This window comes from Centroberyx affinis, unplaced genomic scaffold (genome assembly GCF_046629955.1).
Source record: "Centroberyx affinis isolate AG114_WGS23_722 - 3 ecotype Tasmania unplaced genomic scaffold, CSIRO-AGI_Caff_v1 ptg002095l_1, whole genome shotgun sequence".
NCBI classification, from domain to species: domain Eukaryota; kingdom Metazoa; phylum Chordata; class Actinopteri; order Beryciformes; family Berycidae; genus Centroberyx; species Centroberyx affinis.
Window position 1 is genome coordinate 54,267 of NW_027280421.1, and position 25,098 is coordinate 79,364.

At 40.5% G+C, this 25,098-nt stretch overlaps 3 protein-coding genes and 1 long non-coding RNA gene across 5 annotated transcripts; 2 read left to right on the forward strand and 2 right to left on the reverse strand.

Annotated features, from left to right (window-relative positions):
* Positions 1-1,968: 1,968 nt before the first annotated feature.
* On the reverse strand, positions 1,969-5,597 carry LOC139654469 (inositol monophosphatase 1-like). The gene is made up of 9 exons (XM_071531541.1): positions 5,449-5,597; positions 4,432-4,527; positions 4,058-4,191; positions 3,853-3,957; positions 3,614-3,659; positions 3,387-3,495; positions 3,151-3,259; positions 2,520-2,671; positions 1,969-2,295 (listed from the first exon to the last, which is right to left on the reverse strand). Exons 2-9 carry the CDS (start codon positions 4,492-4,494, stop codon positions 2,168-2,170), a joined length of 846 nt encoding a protein of 281 aa, XP_071387642.1. The 5' UTR covers positions 4,495-4,527; positions 5,449-5,597; the 3' UTR covers positions 1,969-2,167.
* Positions 5,598-10,642: 5,045 nt separating this feature from the next.
* Positions 10,643-15,742, reverse strand: LOC139654470 (inositol monophosphatase 1-like). Of its 2 annotated transcripts, none has more exons than XM_071531544.1 (9): positions 15,639-15,742; positions 15,184-15,314; positions 14,677-14,785; positions 14,069-14,173; positions 13,750-13,795; positions 13,366-13,474; positions 12,978-13,086; positions 12,691-12,842; positions 10,643-11,476 (listed from the first exon to the last, which is right to left on the reverse strand). In XM_071531544.1, exons 2-9 carry the CDS (start codon positions 15,224-15,226, stop codon positions 11,358-11,360), a joined length of 792 nt encoding a protein of 263 aa, XP_071387645.1. In that variant the 5' UTR covers positions 15,227-15,314; positions 15,639-15,742; the 3' UTR covers positions 10,643-11,357. The 2 variants fall into 2 exon arrangements, with proteins under 2 accessions (XP_071387645.1, XP_071387644.1); XM_071531543.1 differs by having other exon boundaries at positions 14,658-14,785.
* A 167-nt stretch (positions 15,743-15,909) lies between these two features.
* Positions 15,910-16,967, forward strand: LOC139654468 (uncharacterized). Its single transcript, XR_011696029.1, has 3 exons — positions 15,910-15,958; positions 16,069-16,104; positions 16,337-16,967. It is a non-coding gene; the product is annotated as an uncharacterized lncRNA (long non-coding RNA).
* A 4,958-nt stretch (positions 16,968-21,925) lies between these two features.
* Positions 21,926-24,639, forward strand: LOC139654479 (ADP-ribosyl cyclase/cyclic ADP-ribose hydrolase 1). Its single transcript, XM_071531553.1, has 8 exons — positions 21,926-22,041; positions 22,211-22,337; positions 22,553-22,688; positions 23,629-23,711; positions 23,829-23,902; positions 23,995-24,087; positions 24,206-24,292; positions 24,540-24,639. Exons 1-8 carry the CDS (start codon positions 21,926-21,928, stop codon positions 24,637-24,639), a joined length of 816 nt encoding a protein of 271 aa, XP_071387654.1.
* The last annotated feature ends 459 nt before the right edge of the window (positions 24,640-25,098 follow it).

The window sequence follows — 25,098 nt, forward strand, 5'->3', positions numbered from 1 at the left end:
TACTGTTATTGCTGTTGATGTTGTTGCTCTTGTTGCTGCTGCTGCTGTTGTTGTTGCTGTCATTTTTACAGCTGCTGTTGTTGTTGTTGTTGTTGCTGCTTTCATTATAGCTGCTGTTGTTGTTGTTGCTGCTTTCATTATAGCTGTTGTTGTTGCTGCTACTGTTGTTGCTATTGTTGATGCTGCTGTTACTGCTGCTGCAGTCACTGCTGTTGATGTTGTTGCTGCGGTTGTTGCTGCTGCTGCAGTTGTAGTTGTTGCGGCTGTTGTTGCTGCTGCAGTTGTTGCTGTGGTTGTAGTTGTTGCTGCTGCTGTTGTTGCTGTAGTTGTTGCTGCTGCAGTTGTTGCTGTGGTTCTAGTTGTTGCTGCTGCTGTTGTTGCTATAGTTGTTGCTGCTGCAGTTGTAGTTGTTGCTGCTGCAGTTGTTGCTGTGGTTCTAGTTGTTGCTGCTGCTGTTGTTGCTATAGTTGTTGCTGCTGCAGTTGTAGTTGTTGCTGCCGTTGTTGCTGCTGATGCAGTCTTTGCTGCTGTGATTGTTTTTGCTGTTGCAGTTGTTGTTTCTGCAGTTGTTGCTGTTACTGCAGTGGTTGTAGTTGTTGCTGCTGTTCTTATTGCTGCTACTGTTGTCGCTGCTGCTGCAGTTGTTCTTGTTGTTGCTGCTGCTGCTATTGTGCTGTTGTTGTTATTCTTGCTGCTGTTTTTGTTGCTGCTGCTGTTCCTACTGTTATTGTTGCTGTTATTGCTGCTGCTGTTGTGTTTGCTGTTGCTGTATTTTTTTTTAATTATTATTCTCAGCTTGATCCTGCATTCCATTGTTTTTTTGTGACTGTTCTCAAAACCTTCATTCTCTATTGCCAAATTTTTTTTTAACTTGTGTGCTGGCCAGTACTTAATGTACAGATCGATATAAAGTAGAACAGAGCAAAACAGAGGCTTGTCACTCAGTGCCTTCAAAAATGACCCCACCCTTCTCTTTCACTCCTCTCTAATCCTGAGGCTAGAAAAACTGTTTATAGAGCATAAAGGGACTATGTATGCTGTGTCATTAATCTCTAATGATTATGACTGCAACTAAGACTAAGTCCACAACGCTAATGAATAATAATTCAAACATTCATAAAAAAAAAACATACTGCAAGTTCACTGACCAAAGTAAATGAGAGCTTCTTGGAGATCACATCTGTATTGCTGATATATTACTGACCTCTAGTGGTAAATGGTAATATCACTATAATAAATTATGTAAACAGCAATGATGCAGAATTTGGGGTCCTTCTCAGGCAAAACAGTAATGTTAACTGTCCCTAAGTAAATTATATGGCGCTTGACAAGACCCATGTTTATAATGTGACTCCAGTATTGACTTCTCTCAGTGCTAAGGACTGCTGCCTCTAATGAGGGTAATCACGCTGGTGGAATTTCACTGCCATCAGATAATTACACATTAGACTCATATGAGGCGGGAGGAGAAATAAATTAACTGATTGGATTCCCAGTCAAAATAACCATCACTTTTCGATTAGGTCTGCTTCTCTTGGAATCTATTGTGGTCATGGGGGTGTGGCGGAGTTGAAAATTGTGTCAGTAACTCAAGTAATAAGTAACACAAACATCTATATTGGTTCTATTTACATGCTGAATAATCCATGTAGGATATAAGCACATACACACACACACACACACACAGGTATACATGCATGCATGCGCACTCACAGACAGACCAACACACACACACACACACTCCACCCATGCATGCATATGTGTGCACACATCAATCTCCAAATTAAGCTGGTGCACAAAAATGCATGCTAAGTGCAAAATTATTTAGACAAATGACAGAAGGGTAAATAAGAGTAAACCTTGAAGATGCTGTAATTGGTGATTGGGTTGAACTTATTTCCTTTGATTAAAATGTATTGCCAATGTGCTCTGGAAACACATCTAGTATGCAAATTAAGGCAATCAATGTTGATTACTGCACAGTAACTTTATTGAGACAGCAGACAACACTGAACTGTTATTTTCTCGTGTTCTGATATAATGATTCATTTATGTCATGGGAATGGATTTCACAGGAAAATAATATATGAACTGGTCTTGAACACTAAGAAACATATGAAACTGTGACAGTGAACAGATTCAATGTAGACAGGTGTAAGCATTCATCTCATTTCTTCTCCCTCGGAGCATCATCCCTCTCCACTGTGAATACGTCGATTTCCTTGATGATCCGGTCAGCAATGGTCTTGTTGTTTGCTGAAACCATCCTTCTGGACATCAAATCAAATGGACCCCCTGAATTGTCAAACAAAGCTTTCATTATGAGGGGGTTTTACCTGTACACAGTCAACAGTATTTACAAAGAATGCTCCTGCTTGTAGCCACAATGTAATCACCTTCTCATTCATTTCTTTTAGTTGTAAACACTTCACAATCACAACCAGTGTTGTGTAATCAGTGTAATGTTGCCTAATCAGTTGATGCTCTGTTATTAGCGGAGAGTTTGAAGGCCTACGCACCATCGACATCCAGTAAAACTCCTCCAGCTTCTGTGACTATAACTGCACCGGCAGCAACGTCCCAGCAGTGGATCCCAATCTCAAAGAAGGCCTCCACCGCCCCGGTTGCCACCAGACACATGTTGGTGGCAGCTGTCCCTGACCCACGGAGCCTGACAAGACAGACCGATGGAGCACAAATTAATACAAGTACACTACCAGTCAAAAGTTTGTACAAACCTGATTGAATGTTCTATGTTTTTCATTATCTTAAAGCCATTTTAATCTAAAAGGCTTATGCTTAAATGCTTAAAATTTGTTTCTTAGACAAATATAAATAGTGAAGTTGATGCCTATGTATGAATTTCTTTCCAAAGCCTTTGCCTTTCCATCAAGGCAAAGGGCAGCTACTTTAAAGAATCTAAAATATAAGATAATTTTGCTTTGTTCAACACGTTTTTGGTCACTGCATAATTCCATTTGTGATATTTCATAGTTTTGATGCCTTTACTATTATTCTGAAATGTGGAAAATAGTAAAAATAAAGAAAAATGCGTGTGTCCCAACTTTTGACTGGTAGTAGTTTGTCTTATGTGCCTGCAAAAATATCTGTACAGTAATGAGTCCATGTATGCAAAGCAAGACGACTTACCCATGCACAGGGATGCAGAGGATCTTCTGCATGGTGGAGAAGATCTTGGTGACTTTTTCTTTGTTTCTGTCACATCCATGCTCAGAAATGATCATGGACTTATTGATATCTGCAACAACAGCATACCTATGTTGTAACTATTATGTATCATGACAGGTGGGACAGTGTACTTAACTGCAAAGGGACACACACAGACACACACACACACACACACACCACAGTATCTCTGACTATACCTGTCACATCAGACACCTGCAGTTTCTCTCCATTGCAGAAGGCTCCCTTTCCCTTCCTTCCCGTATACATCTTGTCTTCTAAGCAGCTGTACACCACACCGAACTCCAGCTGAAAATGCACACATCGTTCTTTGAGCAGCATCTCAAATGCGCAAATACGCAGCAGCATTGTATGGGTCCACTACATTTAGTAATTGTAAACTTCTCTCTTAGTTGATTTGACATACCTGCTTATTGACAGCAAAGCCAATAGACACTGCCACGAATGGGAACCTGTGAATGAGCACAGTAAATCAGAGTAAAGGGGCATTAAGTAATCTATGATCTTTATTGACCTCTATTGGTGACCAGTAGGAATTGCAATATTGATATACCCTCCACCCCACAATGTGTCCAATGTATCCATCAACAGCTATGTGCTTGTCGTGTCCTTTAGCAAGACAGTGAAAAGACACTGAGGTCTTACCCATGTACAAAGTTTGTGGTGCCATCCACTGGGTCTATGATCCATGTAGGATTGTCAGTAAAGACACAGGCCTGCCCAGCTGCTACTGACTCCTCCCCAATTAAACTGGAACATAAAAGAACCAAGTGACCAAGTGACAAAACATTAAGATATGATTGTGCCATTTGTGTGTGTGTGTCTGTGTGTGTGCGAGCATATGTCTGACCAGTGGTCGGGGAATTTTGCTTTAACTGAGGAGATGATGATTTTCTCCACCCTCTGGTCGGTCTGAGTGACGAGGTCTACAGAGGAGCTCTTTGTCGTGATCTTTATTTCATTCTGCAGGGCGTCCCTAATCACCTGATCAAATGGAACATTATTGGCACATGCTGATTTCTCTTGACAAATATCTGCCTAAGATCTTGAGGTTAGGATAAGGCCTTCGACATTACAAAATAAAAATCATATTTCAACTGTCATGAAAGGGAAGTGTCAAGTCAAGTCTTTGTGCAAGTTTTGGCTTTGATTGTCTGTCCTATGGCATGATGAATGCTGAGATTACTGAGATTAAATATATAATTTCAGATGGCTCAGGCCTACCTCCCCAGCTTTATTCGCCACAGTAATAGCATGGTCAAATGCTTCCTTCCATTGGTCAGCCATTTTATTTTCTATGGGGTACTTGCTGATGAGAGCCTGTAAAAATAAAAGTGCAGCAATGAGGTGTAATCAGTCATTCATGAGAAATGCAATACAGTGCAACTTAAGATAATTAGTAAATGTGAAACAAAGATTTTATTTGAACTAACTACATCGTTTGAATATAAGATTCAACATGCAACAGATGCATACACAGTAGTTTTGGTAGATTTCCATTGGCGTAAAGGTGTCAATGGTGACACACTGTCTCTGAGGCCCACAAACCAATACTATAAAAACTGCATGCTTTGCGTGCCTCTCTTGGAACAGAATAGGTTACGTAACACTTCCCTTGCTGCTGGCATCTGTCTGTCCTGTGAGAACATTGTTCCTGAGACACTGACATCACCACCAGCAGCCACAGGTTTTAGACTTTTAAAGCATTGCAGATATGCTTTTATATGCTAGCTATGCTTTCCATAAGAAGCAGTAATGGTCATGTAGTCAGTGGGCGTTTTATTTTCTTGATTTATGATCATGAGCCCACGGTCCAGTCAGTTTTAATTCTTTGACATTTACTCATTTCAAAGATTTGATCAAGTTCATGCACATCACTCAAAGCTGAACTGGTTTCAATAGTACAAACAGTACGCGTTTGCATCTGCAGAGAGGATGTCCTGCAGTTTGAGGACAAGACCCCACCCCTCAAATCTGCTGAACCCTGTTATACTAGAACACACTGTACCAGTCAGTTCTGCATTACTGTACTTCATATGCATTATCTCTTATCATATTTCATATTGGTTTGTGAAGAATCCACCCAACTTTGAGCACCTTTAGACATGAGTTTAGCTACAATTAAAAAAAAAAAAAAAAAAAATGACAATAACTGTCCACTGTGATGATTAGAACCCACCTGCACACCATTTTTGCTGATACCTGATACCCATGCATTGCTGCAGATAAAGAAAATCTTACCTTGAAAAGTTGAGTGGGGCTGTCAGAGGTAGTTTCTAGATGCTACCTTCTTTTGAAAATGCTCAAGTAACTATAAGTTGCCCATTTGAGAGTAGCTGTAAAAAAGCTGGCATGAGACAGATTGGGAAAAGTACTAGCACCGCCCTCACATTTCCTCATAGCCAACCAAAGACAAAAAAATGCTGTCCTTGTAAAGGCAGACCTGCAACAACATGATGCTTAGTGACTGAAATTATGACCAGCTAGGTTTATGGAAAATTCTCAGTGGCTTCCTAATACTGTATTGTTCAGGACAATCTCACTGAATAATACAGGTGTCAGTCAGTGAGACACACCCTGTAATGTATTTAATGCAACAGCACACACGACTTGTAATCAGATTCTGCACAGAGCAGTATGGAAAATTCCAAACTCTTAGTTTCATGTCAGCTCATTCTATAATTAGACCTTTTTTGTATAAACCATACCACTTTAACAAGGATTTGCAACGGTAAAAGTCTTACATTTTAGACACTGCAAAAAATAAAGGATACATTGCAGTGCCTGGCTTAGTTTTAACATGGGATTTGGTACACCGGTATGACAAACACAGTTTCCGTCAGTTTCGTATTTCCTGACAGCTTCACAGTTATTGAGCTTTCACTTTATGCCCCTTTGTTATATTCCACTGCTGGAAAAGACTTTGAAAGGTCCCTTGGTGAGTAATTGTAGGTTTTGTGAGCATACATGCTTATTTCTTTCTGTCTGAGCATAGAAATGTATATACACATTCATAGATCTACATCTATATCCACATATCCCTATATGCATATCTATCATAACTATGCATTCCCCAGTAGTTATTGTTTGAGCAGGAGAGAACATGCTGTAATCATATCTGACTATAAGGAATATTACTTCATCGCATTCTAAAGCCCTGTCTCTACACGAGAGAATCACTGCAAACAAGAGACACTGCAGGGCAGCAAGAGAGCATGACTTATAATAGTCCTTTAAAACTACCAAAAGCACAGCACCTTTGACACTCCCCCACCCCCAAAATTTAACTTTAAATTGTAGGGAATATCCCATTATCATGCTGTATTTGACTACTGTCACAGACATGTGGGCGTGAAAAAGAGTATCCTCTAAATCCTCAAGCTAAGTCATAAGAAACACCAACAGTTGAGTCATACCTTGCTGCAAGGTTTTCCTTATTTCGAAAACATTGCTGCATCTTAACAAAAAGCTGCAATACAAAGATACAAGATACTGCAAGACAAAGGTTGTTCAGTTATTGTAGTGAATATGTTCCACTAGAATTACAATGCTGTGTACTTCATTTTGTCATACAGGCATTCTCAGGGGCTTAGTTGAGATCAACAAAGTACAATGCAGGTCACAGTCTGGATAATTTATCCAAGAAGGTTTGGATGTGGAAAAATGTAGCAAACCATTAGTATGAATAGACAACCTCAGGCATTCAGAGTGGACCAACACACCTAAGTTCAATATATAATCATAATTTAAATATCTATTACTGACTTGATGTGTTTTTGAAGCTGTGTTCTATTGTTTTCAGAGGAGGCTGTGAGCCAAATATGATGACAGTGTTGATGTATGTATCACCCCAAACTTGTGAAGGTTTAACAGTTACAATATTTAACCCTTGTGAAATACAAGTGACTGCCTTGTCTATCTTTTAATGGTATTTAGTAGTAATTGAAATGGCTGTGATGGTAAAATGTCCCTTTTCAAGACATAGTATTACAGATGTATTATCAAACTATATTACATTCTACAGTACCCTCAAGTTTGCTAGAACAGTAGAAGACAAAGTGTTGATAAAAAGCAGAAGTGTAATGTTTTTTTTTGTTGGGACTGGTTCAGACATGAGGTTGATTTTGCCACACCTTGCATAACTCAAATCCACATGTGTTGAAATGCCTTAAACCTGTCTTTACTGTCCGTTCACACACTGCATCTCATCACCTTAGAACAAGATACTCAACTTATCATTACAGCCTGATTAAACAATGATGAAGTTCACACACAGCATTGTCAAAGCACTGTGCCCTTTCCCAGATCCACTAGAAATAGAAGCCATATTCAGTCTAAAGAGGCCACAGGGGGCATTGGTTAGATCAAGGTTTCAGGATGTTTCTGAAATGGATGCCCCCTCCAAGTTTTTTCTTTAGTTTGGAAAAGAAGAATGGTCAGAACCGGATCAATCACTGCCTCCGCTCAGGTACAGGCCAGGAACTTACGCACCCTACTAACATAAGGGAAAGGCTGTAGAGTTTTATTCATACTCTACACCTGTGAGTATAGGGAGCATCCAGTAGTTGCTCAACCAAAGGCGGCTTGAGCTTCCATTGTCTCTAAACAAATTACATAAGGCCCTGCAAGACATGAAGAAAAGCAGTGCACTGGGAATGGATAGACTTCCTGTTGGCTTTTACAAGTCAGTTTGGGGCATCATGGGGATTTGCTAAGTTTTCAACAAGAGTTTGACCGGAGAGTTGATACCATTGAGCAGCAGTAGGGCAGTCTTCACCCTGTTGCACAAAAAGCCATATCTACTGGAGATCAAAAACTGGAGGCCTGTGTCCCTGCTGTGCACTGAATACAAGATGCTATCTAAAGTGTTGGTAAACAGGTTGAAGGAACTGATGGGGCAAATCATACACTTAGATCAGGCCTGCCGTGTTCCTGGCAGGTCCTTTATGAATAGCATATCCTTGATTTGGGATGTTTTGGTTTGTTTGCTTTTGACACTGGTCTCATCTCAGTAGACCAAAAAAAAGCATTTGAACAAACTGAACATGAGTATTTATGAGCATTTATCTCAAAGCTTTTGGTTTCAGCCCTGAATTCACTGCTATTATCAAGAAGCACTATGCGGACATTGAAGTTATGCTGAAGGCGAATAGTGCACCCTTCCAGGTGTGTAGGGACATAAGGCCGGGTTGTTTCCTGTCTGCAATACTTTACAGTCTTGCCATCAAGCCCCTTTGAGCTGTATAAAAGCAAAACTGGAAGGGGTGACATTCTCACACGGGCTTACCTTTGTCCTCTTCACACCCAGGCTGATGCGGACAAACTGTGAAATTTCTAGACTATTTGGAGTTACTTCATCAGGTCAATTGGGATAAGAGCTCTGCTCTCCAGCTGGGGGTTTGGGTGGGAAAGTTCCTTCACTTCCCAGAGGCCTTAGTTGGACTCAGGGAAGCTCCAGCTACCTGGGTGTTTACTTACAGGATGAGGACCACATGCAAAGGAAGTGGGAGGGAGTGTTAGAGATGGCCTAGTGGCATTGGAAAAGGCTGCAGTACCCCATGCTGTATGGGGGGCACACACTCATTGTCAATACTTTGATAGCTTCAGCACCATGTCTCCAGTTTGAAGTTTTAGATCCACCATTAAGATATATTATATTATTTATTTTTTATGGGGCACGTATCACTGGGTGCCATAAACCTTTTTCAGTCTAAGGAGGAGGGTGGGCAGGATTTAGTACATTTGGCGAGTAGGGAGGCGGGCTACCGTTTCCATTTTGCGCAAGTGTTTCTCTATGGCACAGGGAAAGGATACAGGAGGGCAGTGACATGGTTCATATTGCACCAATTTTTTCTGACGGAAAGCTGCAAGGTGTCTGTTAATCACCTGCCACCATTCTACAGGGGTCTGCTTAGTGTATGGAGCCTCAGGAGAGAACAGAGACTGGCACCTTCAGCCTCTGTGTATTGGCTGCTAGAGGAGCCCCTGATGAATGGTGCACAGCTGGATGTCACATCAACACTTCCAGGTCTGTCAGAGACTTTCAAGCGAGCAATCGTCACCACACTGGGAGGGCTGCTACAACTGGCAGGACCTGCTTTACAAGTGGTGGAGGCAGCGGGGGTGAGGTCAATGAGATTCGTTGTGCAGCTGTTGGCGATGTACAGGTGGGCCTTGACGGAGGAGGACTTGGCTTTGCTGCGTGGCCATCAGCAGGCTGACTCCAGAGATGCTTTCTCAGAATTGGTGATTATACCGGACATCCGTGTTACAGACAACAATGGACCGTTGAGTTCTCTGGGGGTTGATGGAATGTATGAGACAAGACTCTGCTAAAGAAGCGCTTTACAAGGCATTTGTCTTGAAGAAACACAAAATTCAGACACGATACTCCACAGAGAGCAAAACTTATTCAGACAACACAACAGCCTGGGGGGCACCCTACTACACTCCATGTGCATTATCTCCTGGGGGCACCACCGCTGACTAAGTGGGCAGGGGACATGCAATGGAGATTTTTACATGGTGTAATAGCTGTGAATGCTTTTATCCCTGTGCTGAATCACAACACTAGCAGAGTATGTTTTTTTGTCCACTCAGAGACGGTTTTCCGCTGTTTTATGTTGTGTCAGAGGCTAAGGCCTGTTTTCTGCTTATTTGATTCTCTGTTTATTGCCAAGGGGGAGGTTTTTTCCGTGTATGTTTTTATTTTATGGACATCATTACAAGGAAAGAAATATCAGTTGATTAACTTTCTCCAAGGTCTTGTTAGAGCTAAAATAAAAGTGTATTTTGCCTTCTGCAAAGCAATGAGATATCCTCATGTTTGAGAAGATATTTTGTTTTGTCACAGGGGAGGGGTTGCATTTTGTGTTAGGCTGAAACGGCAGCAGATGGGAGGTGGCTTACAGATTTTTTTTTTTTGCTCTTTGTTCTTTGTTTCCCTTTTACTTTTTTCTCTGCTTTTGTTTTGGTGTGTATGTTTTTTATCTGGTCTTCAGCTTATTGATTCTTATGTATTTCAGATTCTTATGTATTTCAGAGGAAACCGGTCATGACTGTGTATGACTCCTTTATTAAGTCATGTTAGCTCTCAAATTACTATGCCAACAATCTCTCTGCTGATATTTGATACTGGTGTTTTGGTATCTTCTGTGTTCAAGTGCGCGTTGATACATGCTTTTGCCTGACGGAAGAGGTTTAACGCGCTTCAACCAACTCACAAGGAATAGTAGGCCTGTCCTGGCATCGAAACGTTAGTCCTGCAATAAAGTTTGTTGCCTTTAATCCATGTGCTCCAGTATACTTTGGACCATATCTCTGAAGTCCCTCCTGATACATGTTTTGTCTCTCAATAGCTTTAATGACAAGGAATTTGTCCATCTGGAGCAAGTTAAAAGAGGCTAACCACGAGCATGAGATATTTATATGCCACTGAGTTTTTATTTGCTGAACTTTTCTAAACAGTGTCAATGAAATACCACACATGGTGATAGAAAAGCAGTTAGTTATACAGTACAAACTGTAACAGTAGCCTCTAGAAATTGAGGCATTTATGGTGTACATATTTTTGTATTCATTTTAGTGCAAACTATGTAATGCTATTCAAATTCTAGAATTTAAATTCAAATAATATATTAAACATACTTCATAATAAAACACCAAGCTCCTGTATGAAAAACATGATTATTGGTCAAAATCTAAACACTGTTATACTAACCTTACTTCAATACTGCTGTACTGAAGCAATGTGGTCTTTAATATAAAGTGCATTTTCAATGATCTCTTGATGTTTGTTCCCTCAGATGCTGCAGTCATTACCTCCACTGTATTCTTTAATGTATTGAACCACAGTGATCAAATTCCTTGATCATATCCTGGCTGCACTATCCAAATAAATACAAACAAAGAATAAAAATAAAGAATAAAATATCAGTGCCCTTGAGCGGCTAAGTGAAGAAGTACAACAATGAATGAACTGAGACAAAATAGGCTAAAAACGTTACCACTGAAGGTTTTCACAAATCTACTGAGGTGTTTTTCAGAGGTGAGTACATCGTTCTGGTTCTTAAGGCAAAGATAGAATCCTGACCTGGTAAAAATCAAACAGCTAAGTGTGTGTAGGTGGTGGAGAAGGGCGGGGTGGTATACTAGCCCTCTGTGTCGTCCCTTCCGCACGGGAACACTGTTATCTCCTTGGCGATGCGTTCTGCTATCGCTCTGCTGCTGGCGATGATCAGCCTCCGAGACATCAGATCAAAGGGTCCTCCTGGTTTAACAAAAAAACAAACATAACATTGAGCAGTACATCACTGTGTCTTGCTTTGAACATAAAACAAAATTGTAATTAGCGTGATCACTACGACCGAAAGAACTCACAATTCTTTATTTTTTTTATGTTTGCCAAGGGCAAGCATGATGTAGCTAAGCGACTGTAGTATTTTCACTTGGTCCTTGATGAACTGCATGTCTGAAATTTCTGTGGTAGTATCCTTTATAGGCCAGCTGATGGCCGTAAGGTAGCGTGCCTGCTGCGGTTATTTTTCAGTGCTATTGCACTGGAAGATTGATTTTTCTATTTCACATTTCTCTACAATTCAAATTGCTTGTGGAAGCGTTTCGCAAGCAAGTAGAGGATTAATTTCAAGTTTGCTTGTTTCCTGACAAAGTAAATCATGTCACATTACAACATAGATTGTTTGATTTAGGTTTTGCATATTGTTTGTTCAGCTTTTTCATTTTAAGTGGGCTTAATGCTTTGTTGAGGATGTAACATTACCGTAGTAGACCTTGCTAAGTGTATGTTAGCAGTAGTGTTAGTTGTAAGTTGTAGTAGTGAGCTACTATTGGTAATTTAATTTTATTACATTATTTGCCTAAACGCTCACAGCTGGCATGTATGCAACTTGTGTTAAGATAGTTGTTAAAGGTTCTTTTTAAACATCAAAATATCATTGCTACATACAGTGACACCACAGATTAAGTACTGTTACCGTAAAACCATGGTTGAGACAGACTGGTAGCCTCTGTCTCATTCCAGTGGTATTATTACTGCTTGTGTTTCTCAAAATCAAGACGGTATTTCGCATAAACCCCGTTACTTCCTGTTGCAAAGAGGATGTTGCCACTTGTCTCCCTGCCCGTCCCTGACAGCGCTTCATATGCATTATTTTGACAGCAAGAAGGATAAGGATTATTAATAATTAACAAACAATAATAGCTTGGTTTGCAGCTCTGTTCCTGTTTTGGTCTGTAAAGCAATGTCCCTTTGTGCTGTAAAGCAATCCATCAGCTTTCCTGCAAAATCACACTCAGTGGCACACAATGTAAAATGTAGCGTAGACGCTAGCAGAGGCGGCAAATTTTCTCGCCATTAGTTTGTTGTTCACTGTGATTATATCGACGGTGACATCTCAAAATGAATATGGTAACGATTTATTATTGAGTGGTCTTTGAAAAGTTCACTTTGTCTCAGTGACTCACCTGAAATGTCCATAATAACTCCTCCAGCTTCAGTGATGATTGCTGCCCCTCCAGCCATGTCCCAGCAGTGGATGCCCATGTGGTAGTAAGCATCAGCCCCTCCGCACGCCACCAGACACATGTTCACCGCTGCACTGCCTGGGGATCGGATACTGTGGATGGAGATTGGAGGTTTGCTGTGAATTCTAATATGTGTTACACTGCTGCCTTCCAGATGGTTTACTTTCAAGCTCTGTTTACATTGTGTGTGTTTGTGCTTGTGTGTGCGTGTGTGTGTGTTTATTTACCCATGTACAGGGATGGCGAGGATGGTGTTGATGTTGCCCATCATTATTTTGAAGTGCTCAGGATCTTTCTTGAAGCCCATTTCTGTCAGTACCAGGGACTTGGTAATATCTAAGAAGGACATGAGAAAAAATATCACTCAACAAATCACACCCTGGTCACGCTGTTGTGGGAAATACAGTTATCAAATCAAAACACAGAATCTCACTGTGTGATGTATAACTATTCCCTCCAACTCTATCACTCTGCAGCTCTGAGTTGTTTCTGTTATTGGACAAGCTGGCAAGATGCAAGTCTTGCTGTGTAATCATGGATAATGCTTCCACCTGGTGGATTTGTTTACCACTGCAACACCAAAGCCTGATGAGATTGTCAATATGCACAAGGAACCTTCTTGTCCGGACACTTTGATAGGGACTCCATTGCAGAATGCGCCTTTCCCTTTCCGTGCTGTATACATCTTGTCCTCAATGCAGCTGTAGACAATGCCAAACTCTATCTGAGACCAAGATACAGCACAGGAAGACACGGTTGATTTATGTGGTGTGGGAGGATGGCCAAGAATAAAACAGCAGCAATACATCAGGAGGTGTAACAATTACAACAGCAAAACCACTATTCATCAGCCATTCTAAAAATATATATTTTTGATATGCGTAATACTGTTGGCTTATTGGTACAATAATTATGTTCATGTTGATTTCAATTAAAAGGTTAAATTGTCATTGACACATGCAGTGTGGAGGAACAAAAATGAATGAACAAATAATCTACCTCCTTCTTCACAGTGAAGCCAATTGATACAGACACAAAAGGGAACCTGGAACAAAAAAAAATGCATAAAGTAGTAATTTAGAGAACTCCTTGAGGATTTGAGTGGAGAGGAATCAATTTCTATTATCAGTTCAGTTTCATCTAGGTAGGCTAATTATCCTTGACAGAGAGGTCATTCTAAGAGAGAAGCTAATTAAAAGATAAAAATAGAGTTAAGGAGCTACAAAACTAAAACACATTTTGCACAGTATTAAGATTTCAATGGTTCATACAGTAGTTATGATATAGGAGGCTTTGAAATGCCAAGCTAAAGAAGTACCTGTGAACAAAGTTGGTAGTCCCATCGATAGGATCAATGATCCATGTAGGATTGTCGCTTAGGATACTGGGGGCGCCTGCTGCCACCGATTCCTCTCCTATGAAGCTTCAAAAAGCACACAAGCCATACACAATTCTGTGATCTCAACTGTAAAATTAATGTATGGCACTATTGCCCTTGATATTGCCTATCTGCTGTACATTCACTGTTCCACTACAGTCTGTTATGTGATGTAAATATTTTTTCACATACACAGAAATAGTTTCCACATGCCTGGCTGAGTGGCAATAAAAGGAACTTGAACGTGCGCATATGCCCACATATTGCAGCGAAGGACCCTCCAGGCTGCAGACTATAACTGTATAACTGTCTAAGCTAAAGCAAAGTGAAATGAGATGACTAATGTCAAGGGTTGAATGAAACATAAGCTTGCTTAAGCCTGCTAAGTTCAAGAACATTACATGAAAGACCATTGAAAATTAAATAGCTAGCAAACATTTAGACACTGGATAAAAATCTGCTCGTAAAATATTCTTCAATGAATATCCTATGATCGAGCAGCACAAAGAACATGTCTCCTGTGATTTGCTAGTGATGAGGCACAGTACCTGTGTGTATAATGAGCTGTTCCACCTTCTGGTCTGTCTCGGTCACCAGGTCCACCGGAGAGCTCTTCTGCATGATGGAAATGTCCTTCTGGAGCGCCTCGCGGATCATCTGGCAGAAACACCACAATGACAAACTCAGCAAGGGGATTTCTCTGGATGACTGACTACATCTGCTACTTCAATTATCCTGACGTGTTTTGTGTTGTGATTGCAGATGGTTGGCCAAGCCATGTCACAGATGACAAGCTGTCTATCTTCCAAACACGTGTCTTCCTTATCTTTACAATGTTTATAACGCGTTTTTAACTGATCATGGATATCACGTTTTCATCACATCATGTCACACATGGACTAACGTTTTCTAATCAATGTACTAGTACTGTGATACAGAAAAATACATAGGCTAACCAAAGTGAAATAGCTTAAGTAGTGCAATGTTTCAACCCAAAATAGCTCTTTACCAGGCCACAGGATGATATATAGACAACTATGATGGCACTTCCGCACCTTCCCAGCCTGCTTGGTGACCTCCACACAGTGGTCCATGCATTCTTGCCAAGGATCAGTCATGGTGATGTTGATATGGTAAGGGATGTAGAAATGTAGAAATGTCCACAGATGCACAGACCTACGGGACCCTGTTATGAAGAAGCAACATGTACACTTACACGTTTACAGCGGCATTCCTCTACCGTTGCAATAACAGTTACAATCAAAACCGGCGAGCTATCTCGCTGGAAATGCAACCAGATAACCGGGGCAAGCAAACTAGCAAGCTAACGGTGCGGATGTTGCTGCCAATTCAATAGAATCTAATAGATCGTTAGCTAGCTGTTGCCTCTGCTAGTTAGCTCTTAAGGGAGAAAGCAGAAATAAACGAGCGTTCTGTTTAGTAACGAATACAACAACCAAGATAAAACAAAATGACTTGCTAACTAGCTATGCCATGACTCTTAACTTACTTTGGTGTGTGCTGCTAAGACAGTTTTATTTTTCTCTTTCCAGATTCACAATGTAGCCCTGCTAACTGTACACCCACTCACTCCTTCTGTCAACAGTCTTGACTTCCACACAGATTGGGGGGTGGGACTAACCGTAACTCCCACTCTCATTGGTCAATCAATACCACTGAGTTTAAAAAGCGCCGCTCTCATTGGCTACAGCAAAGTAAACTCCCCTTTTAGGGAACTGTCAGAAATCACTATAGGAAGAAAGGAGAATCTTTTGCGGAGGATGATAGCTTGTAAACAAGAAGAGACAGATCTAGGCTCTTCAAGGAATGGTAAAGCTAATGTCACAGTATCCACAAAGTCCATAAATGCAAACATAAAATAATAGGTAATTATAAACTTCACCTTCACTCGAAGTACTTTTTTTTTCTCTCTCATGCAGCAAGAGAGCCAGCAACAAGGGATGATTTCTCCAAGTGTGAGTTTTTTCTCCTTTTATTTTATGGAAAATCATAATAATTAGCTTCATAAATCTGGTATAAGAAGATAAATCTGGTAAGTTATACATACATGCACATCTCAAAATGAAAGAAACTGTAGCACATGCCAAGATGATTAGGCCTACTAACATTATATATTTGCTTACAAGGTGTACATGAAAGTCTATTCATTCTACCTCAGTGTCTTTACATACTTTTTCCCTTCATCAGACTGGCAAGATCTCACTCTGGATCCAAACACAGCCTATCCTGAGCTCAGCCTCTCTGAAGACTGCACTGAAGCCACGTATGTTGAACAGCTTCAGTCGCTCCCCGACCACCCGGACAGATTTGACTACTGGGAGGAGGTGCTGTGCAGAGAGGGCCTGTCTGGGTGCTGTTACTGGGAGGTGCAATGGAGCGGGCAGCAGGTGTGTATAGCAGTGTCATACAAAGAGATAGGCAGGAAAGGCCGGGGCGACAACACTCGCCTTGGACTGAATCAGCTGTCGTGGAGTTTGGACTGCTCTGAATATGGTTTCACTTTTTGGCACAACAACCAACGCACTGCTTTACCGGCCCCTCCTGCTTCAAGGATAGGAGTGTATCTGGATCACAAAGCAGGAACTCTGTCGTTTTACAGCGTCTCAGACTCAATTAATCTCATCCACAGAGTGCAAACCATGTTCACGCATCCTCTTTATCCAGGCTTTGAGTTTTATAATTATGGAGACTGTGTTAAACTTTGTCATCTGAAAGATCTGAAGTCATAAATGGTTAATGACTGTACTGCGTTTCTGTCTGCTCTGTAATAATTCACGGCTACAGCAGCTACCCCCGTCCCATGGAGAAGGATAAAAAAAATCAAATAAAGAGCTCTACTTGAAGATTTGTGATTTTGTGTTTTGTGTTCTGAAAGAAGATGCAAGCAAACCTGTTGGTTTATCATGAGTGTCAGCCAAGTCAAAAAAAAGTCCAGCTAAACATCTTGAAAGGAATGAATGTGCAAACATTTTAGGGTAAATTTGAGAAAAATGAAACAATTTTTCTTTCTTTCTTTCAAATTTTCTTAATGTTTCGCTGAGTTGCAGTGACAAAAGCTTTGACAGAATTATCAGCCACTCACCCTTTCCCAAGTAGCCAATAGAGTGCAAAGTCTACTATGTTCAATTGGGTACTGATAATGCTTAAGAGGACTATATTAATGGGCAGTTTGTTTACCATTGGAGAGGTCAGAGTACAGTTTGACCCACAGTGCAGCACAACGGGAGCAAATGAGGATTCAATGCCTTGCACTTCAGCACTTTAGCATTGATCTCTAGGCACCATGAAGATAAAACTGAACCCCCTTCCTTCCTCCAGTCAACAGCTCACTCTCTTGATACTGGGATCAAACCAGCAGTCTTCCAGTTATTCAGTCAGCCTCTCTACCTCAGTGCTATTTTGCTGCCCCCATTTAACATTTGCACTCTATCCTCCAGGTGAAAATTACATAAAAGCCTACTGGAATCGAAAAAGCACCAAATTGCAATCTAATGTCACCCTCAATGACTGGGGAAAATGAAGTGAGAGAAAGGAGGTGAGAATAAAGCGTGCCACCTTGAGAAATCCCTGGAGTGTGTCTGCATACAAATTACTTTTATACTTTAATACTGAGGTATTATACATGTCTGTCTGTCATTAAGCAGATCAAACCTGCTTTGTCATTTTTACATCTCTCCGTTGTATGAACTGATGATTGAACAATTATTGGTGCCATATAAATGTCCTTTTCCCCATCACTATAGTATTATGTGAAATAGTGAGAGGTTTGGGCACTTCCAGTAAAAGCGGAGGTAATAATGGCAGGGACGATAGCGGTCGATACTCCCCCACCTCCTCCCAGGGAACATAAGTTGAGATCCACGTGAGCAGGTATCTGTTGGAGAATGAGAATGATTTCACCTACTTTACATGGGACTTGTGTCTTGTAGATCTAGGTAGGCTCGTTCTCTGTAAAGCCCTTTGGAATATGCTTTGTGACGAAGGGCTGTATAAATTAATTGAAAAAAATCATACAAAATTACTCAAGCACACTCATATTCTTTCTACTTCACTTTTCACGGAAATAATTGCCAACGTTTCGGTCATGAAGTTCCGGTCACAAGACCTTCATCAGGGCTTTGAAGGCTTTAAAGCCTTCAAAACGTTGGCAATTATTTCCACATAAAGTGAAGTAGCAAGAACACCAGTGAGCTCAAATAATTTTTTATGATTTATGATGCACTTATACTCAGAAACTGGAATACATTTAGGTAAGAAGACTGTTGCGTTAACGGTTTATAAATTAATTTGACTTGACTTGACTACAATGGTGCTCAGTCTTAGAATCTGCTTTCCTCAGCTCAGCAGCCTCTTGCTCCAGGGTCTGAATGAGATTTTGGCTTTGTTCAGCATCCTTTTCTTCCTGGCTCTGCTCAGCTACTTAACCTTGGAGCATTTTGTGTCAGTAGACTGGGTCAGGCAGCCCAGTGGAGATGCTTTCTGTGTCCGCCACCGCAGCCTGTGCAGAGCACTAAGAACACAATTAACCTTAGGGACAGCAGTGCACAACGCTCTCATCCACACTTTCTACAGATTTCACCTCAGACAGCCTTTACCTTACAAAGAGGTGGCAGAAATTCTAAATCATCAATTATTTTAAAGAAATTATTAAAAAAAAGTCTAGAAAAAGTTAGGCATATATCCCCCTAACCTGGGTCAAATGATACTTGCATTATGTTTTTGACCTAGGGTGAAATAGTGAGTACTAAATTTCAGTCAAAATACTATGTGAAAGTACATTTTGTAAAATGTTTGGTGATTGCCAACTCAGAATGTTGACTGAATGAAAACAGAATGTTTCGTCCTTTAGGATAGGGAGCCCTTCATGTGAGGTAATATATGAGTGAGCAAAGTATAGTCAGTGATCTCAGGATTGTTCATTTCCTTAATATTTTGTCATAATGAAAATCACAGTGTTCCAAATTTGGAAAAACCCATGGTATCATATTCACACTGTCATGGTGACAGTGAGGGAATCACTCTATAATCAATCATTGATGAAAATGTTGGAGTGGTGAAAAGTATCATTTCCTCAAATTTAGTCAAAATCCAATCAGTGGTGTCTGAGATATTACCCGTGACCCATGAACAAACGAACAATGCCCCTCTTAGGCAAACAGTGTAGTTTTTAAAATTGGGAAATACTATGTTGATCAGGTGCATCATTTCTTCAAGTTTTGTCAAAATCTGACCAATGGTGTCTGAAATATCGACTGTGGTACGTGGATTAAAAAAATGCATGATGTCGTGCCTCATTTGGGCCAATGTAATTTTGAAAATGCTGCAGTGCGGTGGTGTGATGCATCATTTCCCCAAATTCTGTCAAAATATGACCAGTGGTGTCTGAGATATTGCGTGTGACACATGAACAAATGAACGAAAGACACAGAGAGACATCCTTGAGCCAGTGTGATTTTGAAAATGTCGCAACACACTAGGGAGATCCATTAATCCTTCAAGTTCCATCAAAATGTGATCAGTGCTTTCTGAGATAGACAGATGGACAAGTGCAAAATGGAACAGAAGGAGACCAAGTATAGTACTCTATTACTACTCTTTGCAATTTAATTGTGGGGAATAAAAATACACATGTAATATCCACAAACTAAGCTAAAACAACATGTTCTAGCATTTGGTAATCAGCCTTTACCACTTATACACTACTTGATACCAACTGACAATAGATTGATCAGTTGATCAGGTTGCCTGTATTGCCTCACCCATACATGGATGGTCAGGCTTGCATGAGAAGTTTTACCATTCCACATAAATAAAACACTGCACGGTACCACCTACTGGCCTCTAAGTAGTACTGCATGCACATTTTGAGACCAAAAATGTTTTCTAAACTGAATTTATGTCATAATTTAGTAAATCCAATTACATAAACAGCAAAAATAAAATAAGATAAAATAAACATAGCATGTTTCTTCCACCCAATCCCAGAGAAAAGCCTGTACTCTTCGCAGGGAGATTTCTAATGGCACCATAATGAGAGTCATGTGGATCTACATTTAACCAGCAGCCTGGGGGAAAAAGTCTCATCTGTCCTTTAAGAATGTGTCTCTGGGTTGGGAAGGAGCTGTGTCTGTCTGTCCGTCAGATCACACCACACCAGGACTCTGCAACTTGGACCGGGCAGAACCATAAATATCACTCCCATGGACTCGCTCTGGTCATCCAGCCTTGTAATCAAAACATTGAATCTGGAGGTGGTAAGCATTTATTTTCTTTGTTGTCTGGACTTACCAAGCTGTGCATTCCTATTCGTTTGTTGTGTTAAAACTCGCAGATTGTGCTGAGATTCAGTGGGAGAAATGAACTGGGCTTTTTTGCAGCCATTAAAGGATAAGGCCAAATCCTATAAAAATAACAAAATCAGCAATGATTTTGTTTTGCCAACAAGTCTCGTCCATGTAGCCGGTGCCCAATGAAGCTGATGTCCCAGCAGCCATAGAACTCCATTGTATTAAAAAAACGGTTAAAAACACATCAAAGAGCCATGCCGTTGCTCTGGGCAACATATTTCAGCAACATAATAAGCGGGCTGTAAACACTTTGTGATCTCAGGAAAGTAGTTCCGTAGCTCCAAAAATAGTCCCCGGCGTAATGAATGAAGAATTTGTTCCCATTTGAATTTGATTTGGTAATAACTACAACAGCCTGACTTTTCGTGGTAACAGTTAGCGATTTTTAAAATGTAAACTATGTTTTTGTGAGCTGTATTTCAAGGTTTTTAGCTTACAGTTGGAGCCAATGACTTCCGGGTTGACGGCTAAAAACGTTACGTGGGAAGTCAGAAAGTAACGGGAGTAGAGCAAACACATTGTTGATTTTGTTATTTTCATAGGATTTGTTGACGGTAAGCAATGCATTAAAAAACACTGGCCTTATCCTTTAAGGTACATAATTATACCATCATCATTATCTATTTATATGTCTTTGAGAACCAACTCCCTTGAACTGCACCGGCAGACTTGTTTTGTTGTCAAAAGTTCAGCCTAATGACTTGTTATTGAGCAATTCTTGAAGGTGTTTGGGTGTTTAAAAAAATGCTACGCCTTACCACTCCAGACAAAAAAAGCAGGAAGAGACTACATGCCACAAGATGATTAGATTTCAGTCAATCATGCAGTAGCACACAAACTCATTGTGTGTTCTCAGAGCCAGGAGAGTGTTTGCTGGCCTGCTGCCACGACCTAAAATGACACAAAATGTCTGCAGTTGATCTACAGTCAGCCCAGCAGAAAAATATCTAGAACCCTGTAATTAAGTTACACTTTCTGAAATACTATAGCCTGCATTCTCTCTCTCTCTCTCTCTCTCACACACACACACACACACACACACACCTTGAACTCGCTCTGCCACTGAATCCATAGACATGGCCCAGTTCTGAAGAGCAGTGAGACGGTCCATGGTCCCCCTCTCTCCATCATGGCCGCCCATAAAACATTAGTGTCCTCTGCAATGTTCAGCCTGACAATATGTAAGTAATTCTTCCTGACATCTCCACAGAGTGAGTGCTTTATCGATTTTGATGAATAATTTTGTAAAAAAAACATTGACTGGATAAGTTTAAGCTTTGAATTCCACTCATATTGAGCGATACAATATCTTTCTTTCTTTCTTTCTTTCTTTCTTCTTCTCTTTCTTTATCCTGTCGTTCCCCTCCCAAACAGGTTAGATAATACTTGTTCTTTCTTCTATCTTTGTCTCTATTTCAAAGGCTTTATTATGCTTCTGCTCTGCCCTGATGAGCTGAGAGCGGAGCTGGGAACAACCCCCAACATAAAGCACATTGTGGTTGGACGGTGTTATAACTATATCACACTAGTTAACCCTAGCTTAAGGTAATGTGCTGTGCAGTGATATATCCTCATATCATAATATTTCCAATTTATTATGTGTTTTTGTTCAGTCTCCATGTATCAAAAACATTAATAAACATGGAAGTGTTTGTCTTATGTGTGTGTACATTTTTCTGTCTTTACGTGTGTGTGTATGTGTGTGTGTGTTTAGGTATGACTGCGAGGAGATCTGGAGGGAGTTTGAAGAGGCGGTTGTGCAGCGGTCCTCCTGTAATGTGAAGGTGAAGGACTACCGTCGGATGTTTCATGCAATGCCACAAGCATGGCCTTGTGACAGGGTGAGCGCAATTGAAGGGTTTCACTCCAAAACACTATCTATGTTGGTGGATATCTCATTCTGGAATGAAACTAAAACATTTCCTGAAGCTTCAATGGTTCAATGAATTCTGCCGCACACTATATCCTCATGTAAGCAAAATTCCACTCCATTGCATTCTGTAGTAATCAGAAGAAACCAGTTGAACAGTTTTTTATATCCCCTCCTGGTTTTCAGTTCCTGTTCTGGAGTAAAACCAGGACTCTGATGCACAGCTATGCAGCTGCGCTGCGTCACTTCTGGACGCTGGAGGACACGCTGGTGGGATACATGTTCAACGACCTCATCTGGTGTGGCCAAGACGAGGACTTAGGTAAACCTCTTCTAACATGATCAAGAAAGAATTATAGAGAAACATAAGAAATGCAAAACATAATAAGAAATATAACAAAACTTCCATATTAGTTGATGACTGCAAAGAATTCAAAAGAACTACAGTAACTCAGTCACAATATAAACGTCAATAATTAAATTTGTGATTAGCAAAGTTATTTTTGGTTGATTTGAGACATTATTGAAGTTACAGTGCCCACAAAACGTTGTGTTTGATATTTTCACAAGTTACATTATTAACCCTGTTATTTTTAACTGTGGTGGTGAGTTCTCTGTTAATTAAATCATGGGTAAACTCTAGGAAGCCATATCTAAGGATGTTGAAAGACAAGGCTCACTTATTGTGAGATATTCCCAACTACAACAGTGTATATCAAATAATGCATATGAATTTTATGTATCGTTGTGTTAATAGCTTTTCAACAGCAAGGCCAGTGTATTGAAAGGCAAACACAACACATACATTGTTTTGATGAATATTTTTGTCATGCAGTGGACAGGACAAGGGGAGTTGGAATCTAAGTATTTGGACAGCTTTTTGCTTTACACATTGGGAATTATTATTATTATTATTTATTTATTTATTTTTTTAAACAACAAGCTGTTTCACTGCTGTCCAGATACTTAAGATTCCAGAGGTCCTCTTTAGGCCTATTGGTTAAATTCATACAGACTGGGGAATTGGCATGGCAGCACTGGGATTCAAACTGGAAGCATCACCTCTAAGGCAGCTGCAGCTGTAATCACAAATGTTTGGCTCTGACTTTATGATAAACATTCAACTCCATAACAATGCATACCAGCATCATAATACAAATACCTGGACTGTTTCTTTTACTGTTTATCCATGTCGATGTTGCGTTTTATCAAGGTAATGACACCCAGCCTTTTTAACTGAGAGTCGTTGATTTGATACACAGGTTTTGATTTCGGTTCTTGTCCGGAGTGGGCAGCCTGTGTTCATCATCCAGTGTATTCCTTGTGGAGGCAGGCCTCACAAAATGTGAGTTTAACCACAAATAGTGTGAACACCATACCGCACAGCTGTGTTGTGTGTATCTTTTAAACGCAGCAGTGAGTGTTGTTTTCGCGTGACTCTCTTCATCTGTGTGTTTATTAGTTTGCAGAAACGGCATGCGGCAACATCACAGTACTACTGAATGGTTCTATTGAAAACGCTTTCAACAGGAAAAGGTAAAGTAAGACGCAAAGGTGAAGTATCAAGCAAATATGCAGGTGGGCGAGCTTGTCGAGCGTGTAATGAAATGATCTTTTTCATCTTGTAGCATGTTTGGAAGTGTGGAACTGGACAGCCTGAACCCTCGAATGGTGGATCATGTCAACATCAAGGTGGTGGCCAATCTAGAGGGACCCTTTATGTGAGGATAAACACAGTAGACGCTCTGTATCGACACATCACATTTCTGCCAGGAACACCGATGTGATGTTACATAACATTCACATCCAAGAGTCAAGGTCTTTGTTTCTGTCCTACAGAGAATCATGTAGTCAAGGATCCATTGTGGACCTGATCAAAATCCTGCAGTCCAGAGGTTTCCGCTGGACCTGCACAGACAACGACCTGTAAGTGACATCGGACTTAAATAATAAAACAGAAAAATAGCATGGTGCACAGATCCTCTCTGCAGGAAGACTGAGTATAGGGAGGTTAACTGTGGATGAAATCAGATCATGTCACAAACTAATATACCTGCCTTGATGTAGATGCAGATGTTCTGTATCCGTCAGTGATATTCTTCTTTATCAGTCTGTGAACTTTCTGCTTCACGTATCCTGAAAAATGACTCGGGGTAAAAATATTTCTCCACAGGACGCTGATGCTCCTTCAGTGTATCCACAACCCCAAACAGTCCTCCTGCCAGACATGTCTAAACAGCCTTTTCCACAGAAAGAGCCTGGCACTCAACTGAATCACCAAACACAGCTCAGCGTGCACTCAGAAGTTTCTTACCAATTTCATTTGATTTGTCCTTCTGTTCAAGCTTATGTTCGGTGAGGGCTGGGAAATTTTACAGGATTTCTTACAGATGTGGAACACCTGCTGCAATCCCAGTCGCCTTATCAAGATCAGTATGTTCTGAGCACAATGTGAGAACCATAGGGATCTTAATGTCTCTCTGGTGAAAACACCCGTGGGAGCAATTGTTTCACTCATCTAAATGTTTGGAAGATCAGGGTAAAATCTTGCATCATTTTTGCAACATTTACAGATGTGTGGATACATTTTAAACCAAAGTTGGCCTATGCTCCTTTTTTATACTCAGGACAACAGGAATGAAACTGCCGCTAAAAAGGAACAACTTGACACTAAGAAGACCATTAACATCACTAAAGCAAAGGTCAGGCTGTAATACCCAATTAAAATGGTG